Raw genomic sequence first — 23,947 nt, 5'->3', positions numbered from 1 at the left:
AAAGTTGTAAACAACTAGAGAGACAATACTCAGTATCTGAAAAGTCTGCCAGCCTTAAAGGACCTCTGAGAGTGTAAGATGTACAAAGCCAAGGGTGTTCTTTGACTGTTTTGCACTAGATTCTGTGCCTTTTTACACAAAAAGCCAGGTGAACAATTTCACTAATATGAAAATCTATCTTGTATTTACATCTTTCAACGGAGCATAGCATTTGTTATGCATTTTGCACCGGGCAGCTACATTTATTGAAGTCAGAATTGAAAATTGCTGAAATATGGACATCTAGTGGAGACATCTAATTATTACAGTTTTCTTTCCAATAGAAATAGAAAAAAATGTATTAGACTTTTACTGATTATCTTGCGGGAGCCTGGAGTTTTGTCCTTGCTTTTCACTGGCTGGCTTATTGCTTAGTTGCATGAGGTGAAGGTGACAGAATTTGGCAAAACAGAAGCTGTGCGTCATTTAACCACTTACCTAGGTGATTGATGAAGCAGAGAAACTAATGACCCATGAAGGAACAAATGTTTCTTCAACAGAAGATAAATAAATCTGATATGGGAGGTCAAGGGATGGGCAAAAATCTGAGGCTGGAAGTGCCCTTAATTTCCCCTGAATGAAAGCTCGGACCTTTTGCATTAGTTTCCATGGGGAGAAGGAAAGTGATAATTTCGGGGGTGTTGAAAGCCTTGATGCAGTGAAAATTAAGGTTTAGAGTTTCAAACACATATAGTTTGTAATATAAATTGAGAGCTAGCTATGAGGACAAAAAAGTGACACGGTGCACTGTGATGTCTGCAGAGAGACACCAATGTGTTGGGATGTCAGCAGGATCAAATGGTTCTGTCAGAATTCCTCAAAGTGTGTTTAATCTCCAAGAACACAAAATCATTTTCCATGTCTAAAGTAAGTATGCTAACTACATACTCATTTTTAATGCTCTCTTTTCTCATGCTATTCACTGTATTACCGTCCATCTCGGGATTTCTGCTATTATGGGATTTCTTACTGGGTTGACGCTTGGCCAATATTTGTCTGACTTCTCTTTTTTGGTCTCCTGTGAAAACCATCTGAAACTAAGCAGAAACTAACCTTGATTTATTTCTTTAATAAACAAAATGAAGATACTGCATATTAATAAAAATGAAAACTATTCCCTAGTTGTTTTTTTTAAAGTTTCCAAAAACAGTCCTGTATCTCTGTCAAAGTTAATGTAACCAGAATTTCCATGGGAATTTCTGTCAGTCTGGGGAAACTGGAACTGGCTAATGTAAATAACTACAGCCCATCCTCCAACTACTGTTCAAATCACCTTGTGAGAAAGGATCCATTGAAAAGAAAATGTTACCATGTTTCTTTGGCGGGCTACAAGGAGTATGTGATAAGAAAACTTTACAGGAACATTCTGTGGAAACCTGAGACAAAAATGAACATAATGATGAATCATGACTTGAATTTCATAGGATTCTATGCAAAACTGTTTGGGTTTTTTTTTTGGTATGCAACCCAAAATTACCTACCGACACTAGAATAAGAGGTCATTCTTTTACGATTTTATGACTAACTTCCTTGAGAGTGCTACATAGACAAATAGTTTTACCGGCTGACATTTCTGTTTCTTTTAATAAGCATAAGAATGTAAAATATGTATTTAAAGAGTACCTGGCCTGTATGTTTTGGCTGAGATAGGACTGGGAATTAGCTTCCCATCTCCCTATAAAAGTCCCCAAACATCCAGAAAACAAACACCTTGGATAACAAAACTCCTTAGCACTTTCCTGCATATCACAATTTTACGAGCAGTAGAATCTTCATAGCATGAAAATCAGTTAAAAACAGTTAATTTAACATAAACAATGTTAAATATTAGTTAATATAATGCTAAACAAACTCTTATTGTATAAAGGGAATGTTTCATCTGAATGATTCCAGACAAACTTTGTAATATAAGTTATTGTGGAAGGACACAATAAACGACAGAAAGGCTGAGAGTACATAATTGCAAATGCTTATGTAGATTTAAACAGATATTACTGTGTACGTGGTCACAGAAAGAGTTTAATAAGCCTGATGGTAAGAGCATGTCTTTCCACTGTAACTATATTTCAGTTCTACTCCTCTATCACCGACTGAGGAATCCTCTAACAACACAGAGCAGAAGCTAGACGCTTCCCCCTGGGAAGACATACTGCTAGTTCAGGGGGACTAGTATGTATGCACTAGTGTCCCCAAATGGGACCATGCTGTAGGAAATTCTGGGGTTGGCAATGTAAACATCAGGACATTGAGAGTCAGGCAACGAACAACTGAAAACTGTGCAGCAGAGGCAACTGTGTCAAAGTTTAAGGCGATGCGTTTGTAGGACTGAAGGGTTACAACCAAGTTGTTCTCATCATGATTTGGAAAAAGAGGGTCATATTAGTTTTTTTCAGAAAGCTGACATTGGTTTGGACCTTAATTTAGTAAAGTGCAACGGAATAATTCAGCTGAGTATCAAGAAATAGTAAGCAATCCACTACTCTGCATTAGAAGCAACGCATCAGCCAGGGACAACATGAAACAGTCTGTTCTTATAATGACATTTCTGAACCAAAAGACTGCAAAACAGAAATGGAAAGCTGAAAGACGATTTAACAAAAGCTGCAGGCTTTCAGCCTCTGTAGGGCAGTATAGAGTATCACATTTTCTGCCGCACTGCAGAGATCAGAAAACCTCCTGGAAGGATAAATCCTGAAAACTCTCATGAATGGGATTTTCTGTGCTTTTAGTGCAGTCCCTTGTCTCAAGGCATGATCAACTTTACTTGAACTGTTCCTGAAAGATGTTTGTCTAACCTGCTCTTAAAATTTCCAGTGATGGACACAATACAATCCTCCCAGGTAATGACAGTGTTGTCCTCACCTCACAGGTACAATATTATTTTGCAATATAATCTCCTTGCTCCTTCTGTTATTTCCCAGTGGTCATGCAGAACAATGTACATCTCCCTCTTTGCAATGGTCTCTTTTGCCCATTTTACCTTTTCTAGACCGAGTTATTTCAGTCTTTACTCATAGGTCACTCTTGTCACTCTCTTCTTGACTCTTGGCAGCAATATGACATTTCTGACTCATTCCCTGTTTGTGATTCACTGTCATCTTGAGGGTTTACTTTTCAGAGCCACGGCCTAGTCATTTAGCTACCGCCTTGTCATTTGCTGTCTCATCGTAAAAAGGGAGATCCAGATATTTGTGAAAGTGTCTGTACAATTATTGATGTTCTAAAAAAAAAAATGGGCATGACTCATCTCAAAGAGAGCTTGTCCTTCAGATAGCAAAATTTCTGGTTGAAGCACAATCTGGGCTCGTAATCAGAAACAGGAGCAGATATTTGGTTGAAGAAGTATGTGTGTGATTCAGTTAATTGACTGAATGGCGTATGTGCGGTTTCCCTCTCAAGGCTGTATGAAGATAATGAGATGTGAAGGAAAGCAACTGACCTATAGCTCTTTTATGTTTTGTCTACTTCCCACTTCAATGTACGTCTCATAGTAATGTGTCTGCACAATGAGAAAATATAGATATATCTGGCATAGATAAACTCTACCTTCATTTCAAAGCAACTTGATTTGAAAAATTTAGATGGCATTTTGAAAAAGAGTGACGTCTTTGATACTTACTTTCATGTCGCTACCTAGATTAACTCTTAGTTTAGATTACTTTAGTGTTTTAATGGTAGAGCTGTAAGAATGAACCTGAAATTATCTGAGCACTGCTGTGTACTTTGGTGACAGGAATACAACAGGGTCCTCTGTGGTCTAGCTTCAACACTTTGTATGTGAATCAACATTCAAAATAAATTAACACTCAGGAGCTGCTATATAAAGTGGACCGCTGCAGGAAATAACTGCAAGAACACCAGCTTAGCATTCTCTTGTTTTGTGCCACATTCCCTGTGTAGCGTTATAACCATTACTGCCCTTCTTGTGCCTCATGAGTGTGTCCAGAAAATGGGAATAAGAGATAAAATACCTCATAAGAATGATGTATTTTTACAATTTCTCATCACTGAATTCAATGATGTCTCTGTTGAAAATCAGACAGGCTTCTCTACTGAGAGTGTGTCTGCCTGGAGCCAAAATATCTTGATCCTCCTCCTTGGATAGTGGCATCTCACAATATATAACCTCAAAATAAGAAAGAGCAGTTGCATTGTGGTTGCATGTACAATTATGAATTTGATGAGCAAGGCTCAACTAGCAAGAGGTTCAGTGCTTATCAAAACAAAAAAAAAGGATGTTTGCTCCTCACTAACTAGTGAAAATGCTTTGCTTTTTATTCAGGTACTTTTTTTTTTTTTTTAATTGCACTACGACGTGCTCCTGAATTCAGCTCTGGTAATAAGCTGCACGATCACAATTACCTCTGTTAACAAGTTGTGTAAGTAGCATTGCATTATCCCAGGCAGTTATATGAGTCACGGCCATGTTAAGGGTTTGTTACAGAGCCAAAAACAATTGCTTCAAGCTGAAAATTATCTCTCTGCCTCACCTCCCACAGCTATAAAATTTCATCCACCCCCGTATCTCAAATGCCCCTCATTATGAAGCTCATCATTCATTTCAGTATGGGTGTTCCACATAAAATGTCTTTTTTTTTTTTCTCTCGCTTTATTACTTTCAAATCCCCACCACGGGTCGGTTTGCAGTTTTCGGACGTGACTACAGTATCAAGCCAAGCAGCAACCAGGAACGCAGCGCTGCGGCGCAGGGCAACCCCATCCTTCCGCCACGGCGGCCATCTCCGCCCTCCTCCCCTGAACCGGCAGCCTAGGGACGGCCCATCTCCCCACACACTGCCCGCCTCGCCTCTGCTCACACCTCGGGGCTGCCGACGCCGCCTCCTGCCACACGGGGAAAGGAGATACCACAGAGATACCCGCCGCCGGGACGGTCCCCTCACGGCTGTGAGGAGATGCCGCGCGCCCCCGCGCCGTGCGCAAACGCGGCCGCGCGCCCCCGGGCCGTGCGCAGACGCGGCCGACCGCCCGCCCGCCAAAGCCGGCGGACGGTCGTCCGCGTCTGCGCACGGCCCGGGGGCGCGCGGCGGCGGGTGCGTGAGGTCGCTATGGCGACGGGCGAGCGGCGCCGCCCGGGTTGTGGCCGCCCGGTAGCCGCGGTGTCGGGCCGGGTTGCCCCTGTTCCCCGATACCTCGCTCCGGGTGGGGTTGCTGGCGGCGGGGCGGGTTGGGTACTGCGTGGGTGAGTGAGCGGGCGCGAGGCGCCGCGTTGCCGGGCCTGGCCTGGGCCTAGGCCCGGGCCGGGGCCTGGGCCTTCGCCTTCTTCGGTGGGCTGTGGGTTTCTGTTATCCCACGGAGGACAGGCCCGGCTCTCTGCAGGGCTTATGCCCCTCTCTGCCGGTCGCGGGTCGGCGGCAGGGCTGTAGGCACGGCGCTTATAGCCGCAGCCACGAAATCTCCTCCATCCCCACTTCGGTGGTTCTGTCGGTGAAGGTTACCCTGCGCTTCCAGAGAGCCTCGGGGTCTGTCCGATCTCCCTGTCAAAGGGGTGCCCTGTTTAAAGCAGGCAAACCTGCCAAGCCACTGCTCTTTCTTCAAAATTTATTCCCATAGTTATTCAAAAACAGTTTACATTTAGGCACTTGTGTGCTGTGGTTTCTGCTGTTCTACTAATTCATCTGCTTTATTCTTGAAACGTCTTCAGCAGTTTATGTACTTGCCTTTCATCTTGAAGTTTACTTTATAAACTCTTGGCTAAAAACTACCCCTACCTGGTCTTTAGGGGATACTGTAATGCCAAAGAGAAAAAGATTAACATACAACATCAGCAAATCGCTGATTATGTTTGTCTGGCATAATAGTTAAGAATTAAAGTTGGATTGAGCTGTAGGATTTATTTTTAATTTGCTATTAGGAAGGGAATGTTGCTGAAATGTGTAAAAATGGGTGAACTTTAACTCCTGAACATTAAATGTTGTGATTCTACTTTTTTAGGAGGAGACATTAATATTAGGAAATGGCAGAAGCAGTTTTTCATCCCCCAAGAAGGAAAAGAAGAGTTTTTGAGTCTTACGAGTCTCCCTTCCCTGTGGATGTAGGTGGCAAGGATTTCAGAATATGCCAGGCTGAAATCATTAACAACAATGTTATTGTGAGGAACCCTGAAGATATTGAACAGCTTTATAACAAGGTGGTGTATGCTGTTTGCACATTATTTTTAGTGTTTTAAATATAGGTAAAGCATAATACTACTTAACATCTGCCTGCCTTTATGTTTTCTTTCCCCTGTAGCCTCCAGTAATCTGCCATATTTCCCTCCTCTCCTGAAATCAGTACAAAAAGTATATTCTGGATCAAATGTGAAAAGTATTTAATTTTTATCCCAGCAAATAAATTTTAGAATGAAGTGACGGTGTGAACTAAAAAACAGCTGTGAAGACTTCATATTTGTTTGTTTATTTATTTCTCCTTTCAACATTTTATGTAACCTTGCAAAAGCATTTTCTTGTTTTTAAAGCTCAGGACGTTGGAATATTACTGTTTTATAAATGCTTGTAGAATTCTTTTAACTTCAGAGTGATTTCTTCCTGAGTAAAATAAGGTACATTAAGCCTCTTATGTCTGAGTATGCTTAGAATTGAGGAAAATGACCCAACACCCTCCACTGCTTACATCTTTGAGTGCCGGTGTTTACTATTGAACTAGTTATCAGAAGCTAAACAACAAGCTTTAGGCAAAGCTTAAACGCTGCAGAATTTCAGTTATTTTTTTCACCTGCTCTTGGCGGTGAACGTTTTATATTTGGAAAGAAGTTCATTTTTGTCTGATGATATAATAAGGACTTTTCCTTTTCTTTGAAGGGCTATTTTGGAAAAGGTATCCTTTCAAGAAGTCGACCAGCGTACAGCATTTCGGATCCTTCACTGGTTACAAAGTGGCAAGGTAAATTGTGCCTGCTTGTACTTCTATCACTATTGTAATAGTACTTTTAACCTTTCTTCACTTATTGAAGAAGTATGTTTATAAACACACAGAAAAATAATCTCTCTATTGGGTCAGATCAAGGATCTCTCTCTCTCCCTGTACTTGATGATGGCCAGTATAAGATACCTAGGAAAAATGCAAAACCAGGAAATATATGTCAGTAGCTCCTTAGTGCGTTCTCCTGGCCTTCACTGATTACTTGTTTAGGAAGCCTGTAAGTAAAGGTATCATCCTTGGACTTTTCTTCATAAAAATGTCCATTTTTTTCAGTTTTAATATGTAGATTTTAGTGTCCATGAAATGTCGAGGCAAGGATATGTGAAATTTTTAATCTGCTTATAGCCAGTCACCTCTGGTCTGCTCTTGGTTGTTTGTAGAAAGACTGTCATTCTTTATTCATCTTTTCCATGACAGTTAAGTCTCAGTAGACATTGCTGGATTTTATCATATCTCTCTGTAATTGTCTTTTTATGGGCTGGAGAAAAATAGTGTATTTAGTTGTTCCTCTTGTGCAGGCAGTTACTTCTGTTCCTTTTCTGGTTCTGCCGTGTCCTTCTTGAATACAAGTGGAACCGAAATGGCAGAGAGTATTGAAGATGGGGGTAATTACGAGGCTGCAGATAACCTCAGTGATCAAAATCACATTAAAATATTTTTATATTGATGAAATAATGTATGTTTTTTTCTTTATACAGGTGCTAACATAAACATGCCTATAATTACATCCAAAAAGTAAGTTAATTTACATTAATTTATTCTTGGGTTTTTTATCAAACAGATTATTTTATATTTTATCTTACTCGATTTTAGATTCTTGTCTGTATAAATGCTGATGACTTGCTTCTATTTATTTTCTTTGTACTTAATTACATCACATTATGTGATGTACATCATGTGTACATCACAGTAGGAAAACTAGAAATAGAGTAGGTGATATTCAACATGGTTTTTCATGTAAGCTTGCAGGTATGAGTTGCTGAATAGAAGCCAAGATTGAGTGCATGCATAGTAGCATGGGTAATTAATTCATAATAATATCAAGCATAATAAACTGTTTCTCAGCTGAGGAGGAGAAAGAGAAGTTTCTGGGGCAGGCTATTTTAAAATAACTCTTCCATTTCCTTATTGAATTATCACAATGTGGGCTGAAGCGGCTCTTGAACTTGTATAATACAGAAATGTTTTACTTTTTTTTTTTTCATAGTTTCTGTTAACATTGCTAGTTTGTACATTTATCAAAACAGAGTGTTGGACCACATATTTGTTTTGTTCCACGTAAATAGTATATGAACTAACTGTAAGAGTGTGCAAGTTAGTAACTCTGTTTGCTTTAATCTTATGATAATGCTAAAAATTTTACTTTATTTAAGTTTAAAAGTTACACACCTTCAGTCCTCAACTATAGGGAAGACAAACAGTACCAATATTACTACTGCTGCTACTACAGTTACTACTACGTGCAGAAGCACTTGTCGTTCTTATTAGTCTCCTTTGTGACTGCTTTATGTGCCAGCAAATACAGCTGAGCATCAATGAAAGTGTAATTACACTGGTGCAGAAAATGCACCATGATCTGTCTCAGTAGAGATCCGTGAGTGTAAATTATATGGTAATTAAATCATAGGACAAAGAGGAGTATTTCTTTATAACAAAAAGTACAGCACTGAATTATACAGCTTTAGTATGAGACTTCAGAGGGACTTATATTTTGTGTTGACACATAAAATTTGCATTTAATTGTCTTTGTAGTTCTTCATTACCTGGTCTGTAATTGCTGTGTTAGGATTTTGCTTTGGGAAATAAAGAATATTGTTGTAAAGTTGTCCAGGTTTGAATAAGGACAGCTGCGCTCATCTACCTGTAACTTCCCAGAATGCAGATTAATGTCTTCAACTGGGTATTCATGTTATCTTCCAAGGAGAAATAATTGAAAGGGCACTAAAAACTCCATCATAATTGAAAAACATTAGAAATATTTGCAGCTTTCAGCTAGTATCTTGCTGATAGGATTATTGTTATTTCTCAGGGATGTGAGGGGTTTTGCTATGCTGTTGCTGTTTCAAAGATAGTTAAAACCGAGTTTTGAAGATACTATTCTCAGTAGTTAGCTGTATAATAGATGAAACGTGTGAGAGCTCTAAATGCAAAGTCATCTTGTGTATTTTAATCATGCAAGCTCTGACACCAAGATATTTTTGCAGGGAAGTCACGCTTAAGGCTTCAGTGGAAGGAGGAATTTTTTGCCTGGTGAAGTTCTTGCTTCTTGAAACTGTATAGCAGTAGTCGTCAATGCGTGGTTCTTGTGCAACGTTTGGTAACAGTGCTTGTTGCCACAGAAATTTAAATTTAAAAGGCAAAAGGAAGCCAAAGAAGGCAGCAGAATCTTGATGTTCAGTAATGCCATCTGCAGCTTCCTGGTGACTGGAGTCCTATTATGTTGTGCATGTTGTATTTTGCAAAGCAGTTATGGGGCATGTGTTCAGATTTGTTTTGAGAATTGTGCTGAATCTTCTTTTTTTTTTTTAAGATGCTTGTTTTTAGGATGTTAATTAAAGCATGTAATGCCCTAGAACTTCTAATTTATTTTACTTGTTTACTAGGTACCAGTGTCATGTTCAGTGGGCTAAAAGTATTTTGCAAGAGCAAGGATTTGATGACTGCTCGATTACCAAAATTCTTGAAAATTACACTAAACCTCTTGAGCTGCCATTTTTGGAAGAGGATGGAGCCGAACAAACCAGTAATAGTTGCAACAGAATGGGCCCAAATACAGAAAATACAGAACTTTGCAGGCAATCTTCTACAGATACTGGGAACGCAGTAGCCCTAAGTTGTGAGAATCGGAACGAAGGCTACAAGAAAGCCTGTTTGGAAGGAGATCCGGCATTTTATCCTGTGGCTGTATGTGGCTCTAAAGAACAGGAACAAAGTGACTTGAAAGAGATAGCTGAAGTTTCATGCCAGAAGCATGGTTTTCTCATGCAGTGTGGCTGCAAGGCAAAGGAGCACACTGGGCAAAGATCTTCTGAGGCGATAAAGTCAAAAGAATGTGCTCCAGAATATGTATTGGTGCAAGAGGAAGAAGAAGGTGACTTATGTCCTGAAGATGATTCTGCTCATGTGCAAGAAAATGTAAGGAACAGAGTATCCTAACGTTTTAGAAAAATCGTATCATCAGTGCTGTTTTCAGAATTCAGTATTTTTTCCAGTTTAAAGTTGTAGTAATGCAGTAAATTTTTCTTGTAGCTTGTCAAGAAGGAAAAACTAGTATGCAGAAGAAATCCATTTAGGATTTTTGAGTATTTACAACTCACCTTGGAAGAGGTATGTTTCAAATACGGTACAAGTTGTTCTACTTTTAATCTGAAAAGTAAATATTAATCTATGTTACAACTTAATTTAATACCTATTTCCGAAGTACAGGCTTCTCCCGTGTCTCCTAAGTAATTTAGACATAGATAGTAATAAGACATAGATTGGCTTAGTCATTCTACTTATTTTTAATAACCTGTGATAATACATGATACAGTAAAAAAAATTATGTAGGGTCCAATCCCATTTACTTTAGATGGATAATCCCACTGCCCAAGAGACCAGTGATAGGACTTAAGTGTAGAAATACGAAAAATATAACATTTATAAAAATCCTGCTTCAATTGTTCTGCTTCTAAATATATTAATGTGTGTTAGTTTTAACGCAGTGCCTTCAGGATTCTACAGCACATGCATAGATTTTTTTTTTTTATTTTTTTTTTGTAGTGCTGTGTCTATTGAAATGTAAAGGTCATGAAGACAAATCTCAAACTTTCAGGCAACTTGTTTGTCTTTCTGACATTAGGATTCTTTTATAAAATTAATTACAGCCTTTGTTCTTGCATGGAATACAAACTACAGGAAGAGTCTAGCTATCAGTTAAACTTATTCTGTTTATTTTTTCAGGCTTTTTTCTTGGTGTATGCTCTGGGATGTTTAAGTATTTATTATGGTGAGGTAAGAGATTTGATTAATTTTTGGATGACTAGGGATACCATTAGTTTAGATATGTTTTGGTCTGAAATTTTTACCTACTTTGGCAGTACTTTATGCTGTTGATTCTGAAGGAGGAAACACCAAACAGAGTAATTAGGAAGTGTTTCTTAAAAGTAATTATATTTCTGTTCATGAAATACTGGTCTGAAAATTTTGTTTACCAAGGCAAATACAGCTACGCACAGCCTTTCTGTAGAGAAAGGTTTTTGTTTTAACTTAGGCGGGAAATATGGGGAAAACAAGTATGGGAGGCATAATATGGTGAATACTCTCCCTTTCCTGAAACAGGAGAATTCCTTGGAGTTTTAAGCATTAATCTATAAGTATATCAAGCTACTGTTAATGTAATGACAAAATAATTGAAACCTATGCTTCTAGTTTAAAATTTATCATATTTTCCTTTAAAGAAGGGCATTATGGGACTGATTGTGAAATGCTAAAAAAAAAATCAATAAATGGAGCAACAGGTTTCTGCCTTACATTTAGGGATTCCGTATTTTATTGCCCAACATCCATGTTCTTCGCAGTGGACTGTGATATTTGATATTTGGCTGTTATGGTCTACTACACAGTGTTCTGTATCTCCTGTAATATTAACATAGTCACGTTAATGCCTTTGGTTGTGGTTTTTTTTTTTTTTTTTTAGGAGCCCCTAACTATTTTGAAGCTATGGGAAATTTTCAGCGAAGTGAAGCCCAATTTTAAAACTACTTACATGGCGTATCACTACTTCCGCAGCAAGGGTTGGGTCCCCAAAGTCGGACTGAAGTACGGAACTGATCTCTGTGAGTAGCTTCCTTAAAAAAATTGAATCATTTGCAACTGACTTCTTTCCAGGCGGTGCAAGACTCCAGTGCCAAAGCTGAATGAAGTAATGAGGAGCTGCATAACTGGAGCAGGCTTTGCTACTTGCAGTTCCAAAAGACATCTTTGGCTAGGCTGTTGGGTTAGCAATAAAGTTAGAGGGAGTGGAGTATAACATCACATATCCAGTAGCCGAGGAGATAGCTCGAAAGGCCTGTTGTTTTGCTTCATGGGGTTCATAATTAATACAGGATTGCACTGAAATTCCCTTCCAAGTTTCTTTACCCCCTCTAAACACATCTTCTGCAGTATTAACATGACAGTCTCTGGAAGTAGCAGGTTTGCATCTAGATCCCCATTCACATCAAAGTCCATGCATCTCATTATTTATCCCATCTAATGGAAGCTGAGGTTCTGCTGAACTTACTGTTAAGACCGTTTCTCTGTATGTTTTTTTGGCGGGGAGGGTATGAGGGGGAAGAGACTGGCTCATTTTTTAATCTTACAGAAGTAATTAGTAGTGTCCATAATCCCTTGCTAAGTAATTCAAGAACTACATTCAGCTCAAGTCAACATAAACAGTACAGTAATGCCTGTTGTTACAGGAAAATGTGCATGAAGGGAGATGTTTTTTTAACGTATGCATGCAAACCAGCAGGTGTTTTAATACTACTGAAGCAGTTTTAGAATTTTGAGGTTTGTGCATTTCAGTATGTTGAGGTTGTGCTGAGCTAGTCCTTTACATCAGTGTGTAGCTCTGGCTGAATTTAGCATCACTGGTCTTAGTACTTTGGGTTGTAGATGGGTTTTGCTGTTGATCACCTGATGTATATGTGAAATTGATACTAGTTTTTTCACCATTCATTTGTGTTCTGGCCTGAATTTGTTGTGTAGCGTATCACTGCCTTTGGATTTGTGCCAGACAAAGGAAGCAGAATAATTTAGGCTAGCAGGCTTCTTACTCCTGAGCTCCTCTAGCTTCTTGTTCTTTGGAAGTACCTTCTTAGAATTGATATGACTGCAATTGCTTGTGATGGATAATTTGCAAATCATGGTTGTCACTGGAACGAAGTGCTGCTTGTCCTTTTCCTGACAGCCAGCTGTATAAGAAAACCTGTGCTAGTTAAAGACAGTCCCCTCTTATAAGCTCATGACAAAGAGGAGAGAGGAAATGTAACTATTTAGCTCAGTTAGAACAGTCCAGCTGCAGTGATTCTTGTGTACTCTTGTATAGAGATGGAATTTTTAGTGGGTTTGATGGGCGAATACGTGCCCTGTGCCTCTCCTAAAACTTGTGGGAAATGCTTGCTTGCTTGGAACAGAAACTCAATGGCTTATTGTGATCTTTTACTTGTACTCGTGGCTCAATTTCTGTTATGAATACAGTGTTAAAAACACAAGCCTATTGCAGAGAAATTCCATCCTAAACTTTTTCCCACGGCAATTGCTAACTGTCCTTCGGCTCTTCTGCTTTATCTTCTACCTACCACTCCCCTGCCCGAAGTCACCCTGCTGCTCCTGTGGGATTTTTTATGTCTCTTCCCTCTCTCTCCACTTGCTGGGACAACTTAATTCTGAGCAGAATTTAAAAGTGTTGAAGTTTTGTCTTGAGTAATTAAACCTTACAAAACATCTGAAAATATTTATGGACCCAGGTATTAAACTCAGATGGAAACTCTGTGATTATCCAACTAAGGTGTTTCTCTTTCATTTCAGTGCTGTATCGAAAAGGCCCCCCCTTCTATCATGCAAGGTTTGAAACTCATGTTTCTAATTTCTTATTTTCAAATTAGTAATTTTTTCTCACACAAATTTAGTATCTTCACTGGTTAAGCACATGTTCTTCACTCAAAACACTTTGCCAGATGCCTTCATACTGGGAAAGTCCTTTTAGCAGAGGTGCACTAAGTAACACAATTTCATTGACTTCATATAAGAGTGGTAAGACATTAAAAATTAAAACCTTCAGTGAGCATATTTAGCACTCATATGATGAATGCACTTAGGAAAGTAATACTCTTAAAAATATATGATATAGGTAATTTATGTAATTTGGGAGAAAAATCTTTTAAGGGATGATAATTGTCTATTCGTTAGCTAGTCAGGTTGAATTCCTAGATAATAAATTGATTATAAATATCAGATTGGCATTCATAAGAGTTTGCTTGGCATCAGCAGAAGGGTGGGGAGGGAAAGTGTCAGTAAGCATACTCACAACTTCATCTCTTCTCCTCTTTTCCTAGTAGAAAGAGACTTAAGTTTCACAACTTGCTTACTGCACGCTGGCATATTGTTTAACACCAATTTTTAGGCTCTAATTCTTAAGTTTCACCATCTTCCTAAAATGGTCATTTTCTTTCTCTGAATTTTCCTGTCTGCTTTGTTTTCTAGCTACTCTGTCATTGCTGAATTAGTTGATGATAATTTTGAAGGTCCTCTTTGCAGACCGCTCAGCTGGAAGTCCTTGTCTGGGTTGAACAGAACAACTGTTAATGCTTCTAAGGTAAGTGTAAGATGCTATTTTAAAAATAGCTTTAAATTATAAATGTACAGTTTAGTTCCAAAGAACAGGGAGTTGGAGTAAGGCTGGAAAGAGAATCCTTCTAGTTTTAGTCTGGTGAGGAACACGTTCAGTTGCCAGTAGGCAAACAAGAGTTTCCTGTGTCAATATCCAGATGAATTCTGCAAGAAGCTTATTAAAGTTCTGTTCCCTGTAGGGACTTTAAAAGTTGTGCGAGGAACAGAAGAAAGTCCCGAGGGACACTTCTTTCCTGCTTACTGCTTCCGTTTTTAAAGTCCTCTCCATCTACCAGGATTTTCTTTTGAACAGTGAAACTGAAAGCTTCCAAAAGATTTTCTCTGTGATAGAGCCTCATACCTAGTGCTCCCATGCTCACAGCCGTGCTGCTCAGGTGTTGTGTCACAATTCTAGTTTATCTTACAGCAGTATTATGCTTTGATAAGGAAAATGAGATATGCCTATTACACAGCTCTCGCCAACTTGGTTTGCAGAAGACATCTTGTAGGAAACTGGGTATCTGCATTTCTAGTTAATCTAAAACTTGGTATAGAAAGAAATCAGTTGAAATTCATGTATTCATGTTTTCTGTTTACCAACAGGAACTTATGTTATGCTATTTGATTAGACCGTCTGACATGAGTGAAAAAGAGATGTCGACACCAGAATGTATGAAAAAAATTAAGGTTCAGGTGAGTAATTACTTCTCTCTTTGCCTGTGTAGCTTGGCCTTGGGGCAGCTGGGCAGCTAACAAGAGCCCCCTTGAACTGTTGCTGGCTCTTTAGAACGCTTTGGGTTTTGTACACATAGCTGCAATAAAATAACTAGATTTCTTTATGCCCCAAGGCATGAGAAGTGCATTGCAGGCTCTTTAAAGACTTAAGGTCTTCTAATCTAAATTTTAATGTTCCTGCTACTGTGAATGTAAGCATTTGCTGGGGAAACAGGGATACCTACAGAGACTGCAAGGTCAATGTATGTTTAAAAATGAAGGGAGAAAATTGTGTGAGAGACCAGCTCACTTCAGGAACCAGTGTAGTCGTCTACTGAAATTTCTCAGTGGTCACATATTATATATCAGTTTACTAAAGGCTTAATCCCCATCCCTCACTGATTAGCTGTACTTTTTTTTTTTTTCCATAATAATTGCTGGTTTGTATTTCAGGAACTGATTGTGAGTCGTTGGGTTTCTTCCCGTGAGCGCAGTGAGCAAGATGAATTTTAACTGACTGTATAGGAAAAACTTTCTTTTTTTTTTAAAAATCACATCTTGTTGTTTTTCACCTGATCTTCTCATGATGAACCATTGTCTCAACAGTTTCTACCGACATATTCAGTTGGTATGTATAAATGCTATTTAAAATGAGGCATGTCATGTTTACTGGAGAGAATTTTGTATTGAAAAATGTAAATGAACTGTAATAATGCATAGGAAGGGGAAGAAATTAAAGCTGTGTCTGAACTCAGAATACCTGTTTGTTTCCTTAAACGTACAAATGTGTATCAGTGAGTGGTGGCGAGACTGCAGTGGTTAGTAATGGTATTTATAATATTCTGACAGATCTGGGCACTAGTGCTGAATGGGCACTACGGCCTGCAGAGCCACAGAAGTCCAAAACCTGAGCGTCTGCCTGAAAGACAAAGCAATGAGGGATCAAACAGTTTTTCTGGGAATACCTCACATATTCTTCAGAGTTGAACTTGGGAATTATAAGGCTAACTTCGTGTTGTAGCTCGGCACTGCATACTGCATTTCTTCAGAAAGGAGGACTTAAAACTTGATAGTCCTCAAGTTTAATGCTGGTTTTTATCTAGTTAAAACTGGTTAAGAACCAGCAGTAATTACAGTGAGTCAGCTAACCTTTTGGGATACCTATGGTACCATTCTTCAACCTAAACTGGACTTCATAGCCTGGATGAAGTTGCACAAACTTAGATCTGGGGAGAGATCTGGCTGTTGCAATATTGAGCAGTGTAACACGTTGCTGTTAGGTGCTTAGACCCTGAATTTACGGGTCCCAACTAAAATTCACAATGCTTATTTTCACAAGCATTGTGTAGAATCGAGGAACTCTTCCCAGGATGTGCAAGGTCTTTAATTAATTCTGGGTTCTAAGCAGCTAACAGCGATGTTAGGTGTTAGGCAGTAGGGAATGCCGGGGCACCTCTCCCCATTTCAGTAAGATGTCGTACTGGGGCTTTGCAGCATGAGATTCCTCCTTGGAAGGACAGGCCTCATCTTGCTCCAGGACAGCAGGATTCCCCGACCACAATTCGATGCCCTTTGCTTTTGTTGAAGGTGGGTTACTGTGTAGAAAATAATGGAAGATTTGCTGAGCTAGTGAGAGGAAGTCAGCCTCTGTAGCTTGGCAAGTACAAGTCTGTTTCACCACTGCTTTTGTCTCTTTTATCCAGCAACTACAACAGTCTGTAAATATCTTTTTTTCATAGTGCGCTTGTAGCTCTCTTTGCCCTGGCCTGTCGTATGTTGTAAAACGGACTGGGAGGCACCGCTGCGTTTTGTATAGAGTGAGGCATAGGACAGCGCTGAGCAGTTCTGCCTTGCTACGTTAGGTGCCTGCTTTTTTCTAACTTTTTAGTAAGATTTAATCATGTAGATTGCAGGTTCCTAAATACGATGTTTGCTATTGCTAAGCCATGTTTGGACAACAAACCAACCAACCCAGCAGGTATTCAGCTGTCTTTCAAGTTGAGCCAGGAGGTTTAAGTATGAGCTACGCTACATTTTAAGTATTGCTGCTTTAGACTCAGGCATTTGAGTTCCATCAGTCTTTGAATAACAGGCTTCCTTGCTTCACCGTGCTGTTAAGATTTTTTTTTAGCTTTATTTTTTTTTGCCGTGTTGTGAGAGAATACGTTTGCTGCAACAGTAAGGATACATTATAGCTGGTGACAATGGCACCGTTTGGATTTCCTTTGTGCTCTTTTTCATTCACTATAAAAGAGGATTTGCCTGCTGGTCGCAGGAAGTTTTCCAGGGCTAGTAAAAATTCTATCAACTGGGACCATTCCCACCAAACACAAAGCCACATTCTTGTTTACTTAGGCGACTTAGGTTGTAAAGCCTTGTCATGAATGCTACATACAACTCAAAGTGGAAGATCTTCTAGTCTTTGCTTTCATTTAATACGACTTCTACTGGAAAGATATAAAATGAAAATGTTAATTGCATAACAGCGTTTTCAAGCTGAACAGGTATGTATGTGTTGACTGTTCCCCGCAAGCTGCTTTATCTCTAGCCGCAGATGGCTGTACTTCGTGTTTCAGTGGTGTTGTATCAAAAAACTTCCATTAGATAGTGGTGCCATAGCACTGGTACTTGCCATTGCATTTACATTTTACCAATTAAAATACAGGACTTAAATGAAGTATGGGTTCTGATTCACTCAGAAATAGCATACCAATAGCAAACTTCTTTTGGTAAGGCAAACCCTAGCTGCAGAACTCGGACTTGCAGTAGGAGTGGGTGAATCGGAGGTCTCCAACAGCAGCCGAATTGTGCATTTCAAGCTGGTTGTCTTTATTGTGTCTTTATTATTATTTAATATGCTTTTAAAGAAGCTGTAACTTAGAATTTAGCAAGAAGTGGAAGAGCATGGAGGGGGGGAAGTGCGTGAAGCGTGATACATGCACTAGAGAGTATTGGCGGGGCAGAGTTAATGCAGTTTGTGTACACAAAAGTATAAACTCGATGTGGCCAAACCCCCCATCATTTATGATTACTTCTCCATCTTTGAGAAAATAGGACCTGCATCTAGACTAAAACCAGCTTACTTTGCAGAAATTAGTAGAAGGAAAAAAAGGTGAAATGATTTTCTTAAACTAGAATGTAAGTAAATAAAGTGAAATTGCACAAAATGATGGACTGCAGAATGTTGATCTCAGCATTCACTTCTGTGTTACATACTGAGGTAGAAGTGCTGTTGCAGGGTCTTTTTAATTTTAACTTAAATTTCTTTTTGTTAAGTTCTAATATTTTAACTCAGATAAGTCCTGAGGAGTCTGTTGCTTATTACAGATACTAACAGATAGAGACATTAAATTATTATCTTTTAATATAAAGCATCTGTCTTGGTTTGAGGAATAAATGTGCGAAATGTAAAGAAGAATTGGAAAAGAAATATATCTGGCAAAGAGGCTGGATTTATTTGTTGTTATATTTATTAGTAATTAAAGGAAAATAACTTTGCATGTAGTGAATCTGCATTAAGTCATGGTCTTTGGATTTCAGCAGTACGCAAGCACAAATTCCCTTTTTTCACTCATCAGTAAACAGATGTGACAGGAAGAAAACATTTTGGTTTGCTACAGCTTAAGTTACCACAGTTCATTTGTTAAAACCCTTAATTACATGGCAGTTAAGATTTCTGGTATTAAGTGCCTCGGCAGAGCATATAGTGAATGTAAATAGGAAAACATTTTTCCGTATGAATAGTTCCCATAGAAATTTTCTGTAGTGTGTACATTGTATGTATGTTACTCATTCAAATGCACAAATTCAATTTCCCGATCCTTCCATGATGCGCAGGTTAACGTGTAAAGTTAATTGTGTTTTTAAATACATTAAGTAGATTGTGCATCTTAAACCCTGAGATTTGGAGTCTTAAGACTTCCTTTTCCTATTGCACGTTGCAGATGTTTTAATATAGCAACTTGTCATTTTCAGCACCGTTTTTCTTGATCGGGAAGGGGTACAACGTAGAACTCGTTAGCTGTTAGCTCCTGATGCAGAGTAATGTATTTGGAAGCTTTCTTTGTCTGCGGTATCACAAATTTCTCTGTAAATTCACTTTTACTCATTTGCTGTTTCCCTTGTGCGGCCAGTACACTGTTAATGAATGCCAGTGCGTATGTGTAGCAGTTGTAGTCATGTTCTTCATACCTAGGAAAAATATCTCATTAGTAAGAGTTAGTGATAACCCATTAATTACTGCGCATGGAGGAATATTTAACTGAGTGAAACAAGGAAGCGCATGCTCTCCAAGAACTATTGCCGCTTTCCTTTAATGCTGGTGCTAAATATATTCTATTCATCACAAGTTGTATTTTCCAGCCATGGAGACTAGAAACTGTATTACAAAAAAAAAAAGAAAAAAAAAAAGAGGGCTGCCAACTTTACAATAATGAGTTCTTATTTTTCATGCTTATTTGGCTTTTACCTTGTTAACCTCTGCTCTTCCATGTATTGTTACTCTGTTATCTTCAAAACTTCTTCCTGCAGCAGTAATGTTAATTGTGTGCCACCATGTGCACTTCTTTAAGCGTAGCATTAGCTTGGAAGCTGACTTAAAATCAAGTAAATTATATTGCTTATACGTTGATACCACTGCTACGCGGTGTGCCAGTCAAACTCCCATTGGCAATAATTTGGGCCAATTGTGCAAGGACAGAAATACTAACTGCATAGGAGTAGCCATTTAAAATGTTCTTGCCTCTTTTTTTATTTCTCCCCCTCCCCCACTACCCTAACCTAGGAGCACATAGCAATTACCTGTTCTTTTCACTCTCGGAATGCTTCTTAGATTCTCCCAAATGTTTCACGTCGGCCACTAACAACTTCAGTAATTTATTCCAGTCCCTCCCCACGTAGTGCTGCTTTTTCCGCTGGCCCTGTGTAAGTGCGTTTGATACAGACCTGCTCGGACTCCCCTTTGCCATCTGCCTAATCCTCAAGCTTCTGTAGTTGCCTCATCCCGTGTCATTTTTCCCTTGTTCTTCCTAGCCCCGTGACTCATTCCTTGCCTTGTACTATCAGCAGCTCCGTGGGGTCACAGGGAACCTTCTGCGAGACTTGCCTGTCAGCCCTGGGAATTTACAGGGTGTTTTTGCAAGATGTGAGGACTATGGCTATCAAGAGCAACCCTGCGACCCTACGCCCAGTTCCAGACACCTCCCTATTTTCTTCAAAGCTCTTCTGGTTTGTTAAAGGCATCTACGAGCTCCTGTTTAGTAAGCAAGCAATTTGCAACAGTATACTTACTTTACTGAAATAATTACTAAAGAAAACTAATTATGAGAAACTTCAAGAGTGGCCATCATCCCTGTGCAGTGCAAAACATCTGGAAATCGCACCGAAAAAACTTCGGCTCATCAGCTCAGGGCTGAGCCTGCAGAGCACCGCAGCACGTCTGGGTGCCTTATGTGTACACAAGTGCTTAACTGATCGGTTCCGCGATTAAGCAAAGCATGTAACTTCTCATTTTTGTTTGCAGTCTTATCTTTGTATTCATAATGCAAAAGACTGCAATACACTTCTCACTACCATCTGTGTCTTCCAGTTAGCTTCTCCTTTTTGGGCAGTATGTCTTTATATCCTGACAAGTAAAACCCAGTATCTCTCAGTAATTTAAGATCTTGTTGGTCATGGCCACGGCCGCTGTTCTTTGCTGCTGTTATGTACCATCCTTCCAGTAAATAAAAAGCAGTCAAGAAAATTAGAATCAGGCTTGGCTGATTACATGGTTACAGGATTAGTTTAGCGCAGTTCCTGTCCATTGAAAAAATAAACAGAGGAGTTAATTTAAGACCTTAACAAAAAAAAAAAAAGTTCAGTTTTCAGCAGTTTAGTGGTTACTGGACTATTTGCGGAAAAAGTAGGTCACTTTGTCAGGAGGTGGCAGACCAAGGAAAACCAAAGAAAAGCTTGTAGAAGAGATGCATGCATATGTCCACCTTCTACCAACGCTTTTTTGAGTTAATTTTAGTAATAACATTAAGGCACTGGGAACTGTCAGAGACACACAAATCCTGTTGGTTTTACAAGTTCCATGGACGCTTAAAAATTCTATTCTAGGTCAAATTCATCTCCTGGTACTAGGGAGATAATATATTATCGCTGAAATTCTATAGTCAAGCACATACAGAATTGCTAAAACCTGCTTTCGATTTGTTGTGGTTTTTTTTTTTTTTATATATAAGATGATGTCTGCGTTCATTAACTTAGACACTTCACAGAGCTGTGCTCAGACGGGCTGTTTGTGACCTGTACTGTTACCGATGAGCAGTTCGAGGACTGGTGTTTTCTTGGAGAGCAGGCTGCTTTGTCACCAGCAGGCTCGGTGATTTGGCAGCGCACGTTTTAACTGGGCTGCGTAACTTGTAATGCTGTCGTCAGGCATTAACTTCAAGGAAAGCTACAAAGAACCGAAGGTTCTCGTTGAAACATACTGGTTTCATTCAAAATATGTGGAAGTCTTTCTGTATTTAACTATCTATCCAAAGCAATGCTACGAACCAGCTGGAAGAGCTGGAAATGAGCCAGCGTTCCCCACTTCTGATCATTGACAACAAAGAAGTCATCTGGATCTATGATCCGGGCAAGGACCCCATCGGTGTGGTCAGCCTGAAACTGCAAATACGCCTAGAACCGTTGAGACCTAGAAGAAATAATTATAGAATTGTGCCTGGACTTTTCTGCTTCTGTACGCGGCAGCGTTACTCTTAAAGGTAATGTTTCATTGAACTGGTTTTTTGCACGAAAAATTCTTTTATTGCTGAAGAAAACTTCCCTAAAATGATCTCTTATTTTAGAGCTTTCGCATTCCATCAGATGAGTTTGTTACTTCCGACTTAAAAATACTCTTTTTCTGGTTAGCAAGGCCACGAAGTTTCAAGACAGCCTGACAGTGTTGTTTAGACTGCTTTGTTAGAAATGTGTGTTCTACAGGAACAAGGCTCTGCATAAACCACAACCCTCACAGGATCCAAAATGGAATAGCCCGATTTATCACGCCAGACTAAAAACTCCTGTTGCAGCCAGCTTTTAAACTACATACCTGTGAGGAAGCCAGGCCTCTCCCACTGAAAATTCCTCTAGGAGCTTGTCCCAATCCTGAAGAAGCCCAAACATGTCTGGCTGTACTAGTGGGATACTAATGCACTGTTCCCATCCAGTTTCAGCTCTGTGAATGCCCTCTTCATTGTAATTATACACCACGCCTGAAAATAAAGAGCAACAGGTTGTCAGGTGGCACTGCAGAATCACATCCATATCTTTTTTTTTTTCCTTTTTTTTTTGGGGGTGATGAAAGCTGCTCCTAGTTTTCCATACTGCCATTCTTTCTTAGGCTAGCTACCCCCTGGCTTCCCATCAGTGGCCGCCTGTGGCCACAGAGTAAGAAATGAAGCGCTTGCTTTTATCAAAAACCTGTTCTGTTTTTTACAATGTAATTGCAGATGTCTTTTTGAGTAGGAAAGCAACTTTAAGGACAACCAGACTTAGTTTTTAAACCCCCAAATTACACCACTTTTATTTTAAATAAACATCTCAAGTGAGATCTTGCAAGGTGGGCCTGCTCTAGGAGAACCTGATATGATTTTTAATGCAGGGATTTATTTATTTTTTTTATTTTAATTAGGAGTATTTTTAGAATTAGCAAAAACTGTGTTTAAGTCAACATTTCCTGAAACTTCTTTTTAAAAGCAGGCTGCCTAGGTTCTATTTTTCCCTGCGTCAAGAACAGAAGTCGCCTGTCAATTCTATCCTGTGCAGCTCCTCAGCACGAGAGGAGAGGTGTATGGCTTTGATTTGAACCTCTGTGAGATAAGTTCTTGTACGCCAGACTTTTTGATTTTTACGTGATACTCTTTTTGTAGTGAACAGCTAAGCTCCCGGTTCTGGTACCTGCAGCATGCTGAGGAAGCGCATGTTCTTCAGCAGCAAAGCACCAGATACTTGGATGTTGCAGCATCTTGAACAGGTACCAGATGCCGTGGCAACAGCAGAGATGGCTCTCAAGTAACTGCCACGTAACTCAGATGACCACAGGTGGAGCGGCCAGACCTAAACTGGGTGTACGGTCTAAATACAAGGTATGGGAGACGGGCAGTGGTTTAAAAGGCAACAACTACAAAGTGGTTTTGGTGGTGTTAGGTTCATAGTTGGACTCAGGGATCTTAAAGGTCCCCTCCACCCTAGATGACTGTATGATTCTACAAACTACTTTTTACCGTGACTGTTGGTTATTCCCACATGAAGATCCGATTTCCCGTCGTATCCTCTGAAAGAAAGAGAGGGGTGTTGGCGATGGCTGTGAGCACTGCTCGTCCCCCTCACACAGGCCCCGACCCTCTCCCTGGCTCGGGGCAGGTGCCACCACGGCGCTACCTGGCCCCGAGGCATGGAGCGGGAGGCAAAGCCCTATTGAAAACCTCCAAAAGGCGACTTTTATTTCCAGAAAGGGGTTTGGTCAGTCAGTTCCCGGGCTGTGTAAAGGCCCTTGGCAGGGGGGTGCCGCCGGGCCTACAGGCCCGGGGCAACACAAGGTGGAAGCGGCCTTCCCCCGGGCCTCCCCCCTCGCCCGGCGGCCGCCCGCTCCCGCCGCGGCCCCTACCCCAGGAAGGTGCCGGCGGTGGGCCGCAGGAGGAAGGCGCGGGGCTGCCGGTGGCCGTGTCGGAAGGGGCTGGGCAGGCGCAGGGGGGCGGCGGGCAGCCCGGCGCCGCGCAGGGGGCGGCCGCAGGCGGGGCAGCGCGCCGGCGGCCGGCGGCAGAAGATGTCGGCCCGGCAGTGCCTCACCCGCAGGATGGCGGCCTCCGCCATGGCGGCGCTCCGCCCCGCCCCGCCACCCCGCCTCGCCATGGCGGGGGCCGGCCGG

At 40.3% G+C, this 23,947-nt stretch overlaps 2 protein-coding genes across 10 annotated transcripts; one reads left to right on the top strand and one right to left on the bottom strand.

The window, feature by feature from the left end:
- The first annotated feature begins 887 nt into the window (after positions 1-887).
- TSEN2 (tRNA splicing endonuclease subunit 2) lies at positions 888-17,264 on the top strand. Of its 6 annotated transcripts, none has more exons than XM_063348178.1 (12): positions 888-906; positions 5,992-6,187; positions 6,858-6,939; positions 7,677-7,713; positions 9,582-10,113; positions 10,228-10,305; positions 10,921-10,971; positions 11,657-11,795; positions 13,531-13,567; positions 14,206-14,317; positions 14,935-15,024; positions 15,499-17,264. In XM_063348178.1, exons 2-12 carry the CDS (start codon positions 6,014-6,016, stop codon positions 15,556-15,558), a joined length of 1,392 nt encoding a protein of 463 aa, XP_063204248.1. In that variant the 5' UTR covers positions 888-906; positions 5,992-6,013; the 3' UTR covers positions 15,559-17,264. The 6 variants fall into 6 exon arrangements, with proteins under 6 accessions (XP_063204248.1, XP_063204246.1, XP_063204247.1 ...); XM_063348176.1 differs by lacking the exon at positions 888-906 and adding an exon at positions 4,783-4,944; XM_063348177.1 differs by lacking the exon at positions 888-906 and adding an exon at positions 5,016-5,090.
- Positions 17,265-18,497: 1,233 nt separating this feature from the next.
- Positions 18,498-23,946, bottom strand: MKRN2OS (MKRN2 opposite strand). 4 transcript variants are annotated; one of them, XM_063348392.1, is made up of 4 exons: positions 23,687-23,946; positions 23,304-23,353; positions 22,130-22,292; positions 18,498-19,236 (listed from the first exon to the last, which is right to left on the bottom strand). In XM_063348392.1, exons 1-4 carry the CDS (start codon positions 23,929-23,931, stop codon positions 19,017-19,019), a joined length of 678 nt encoding a protein of 225 aa, XP_063204462.1. In that variant the 5' UTR covers positions 23,932-23,946; the 3' UTR covers positions 18,498-19,016. The 4 variants fall into 4 exon arrangements, with proteins under 4 accessions (XP_063204462.1, XP_063204465.1, XP_063204464.1 ...); XM_063348395.1 differs by having other exon boundaries at positions 23,869-23,925; XM_063348394.1 differs by lacking the exon at positions 23,687-23,946 and having other exon boundaries at positions 23,297-23,316.
- Position 23,947: the final 1 nt, after the last annotated feature.

This window comes from Chroicocephalus ridibundus, chromosome 10, assembly GCF_963924245.1.
Source record: "Chroicocephalus ridibundus chromosome 10, bChrRid1.1, whole genome shotgun sequence".
NCBI lineage: Eukaryota > Metazoa > Chordata > Aves > Charadriiformes > Laridae > Chroicocephalus > Chroicocephalus ridibundus.
The sequence above is the reverse complement of the archived record's forward strand: the minus strand, read 5'-3'. Positions and strand labels throughout refer to the sequence as shown.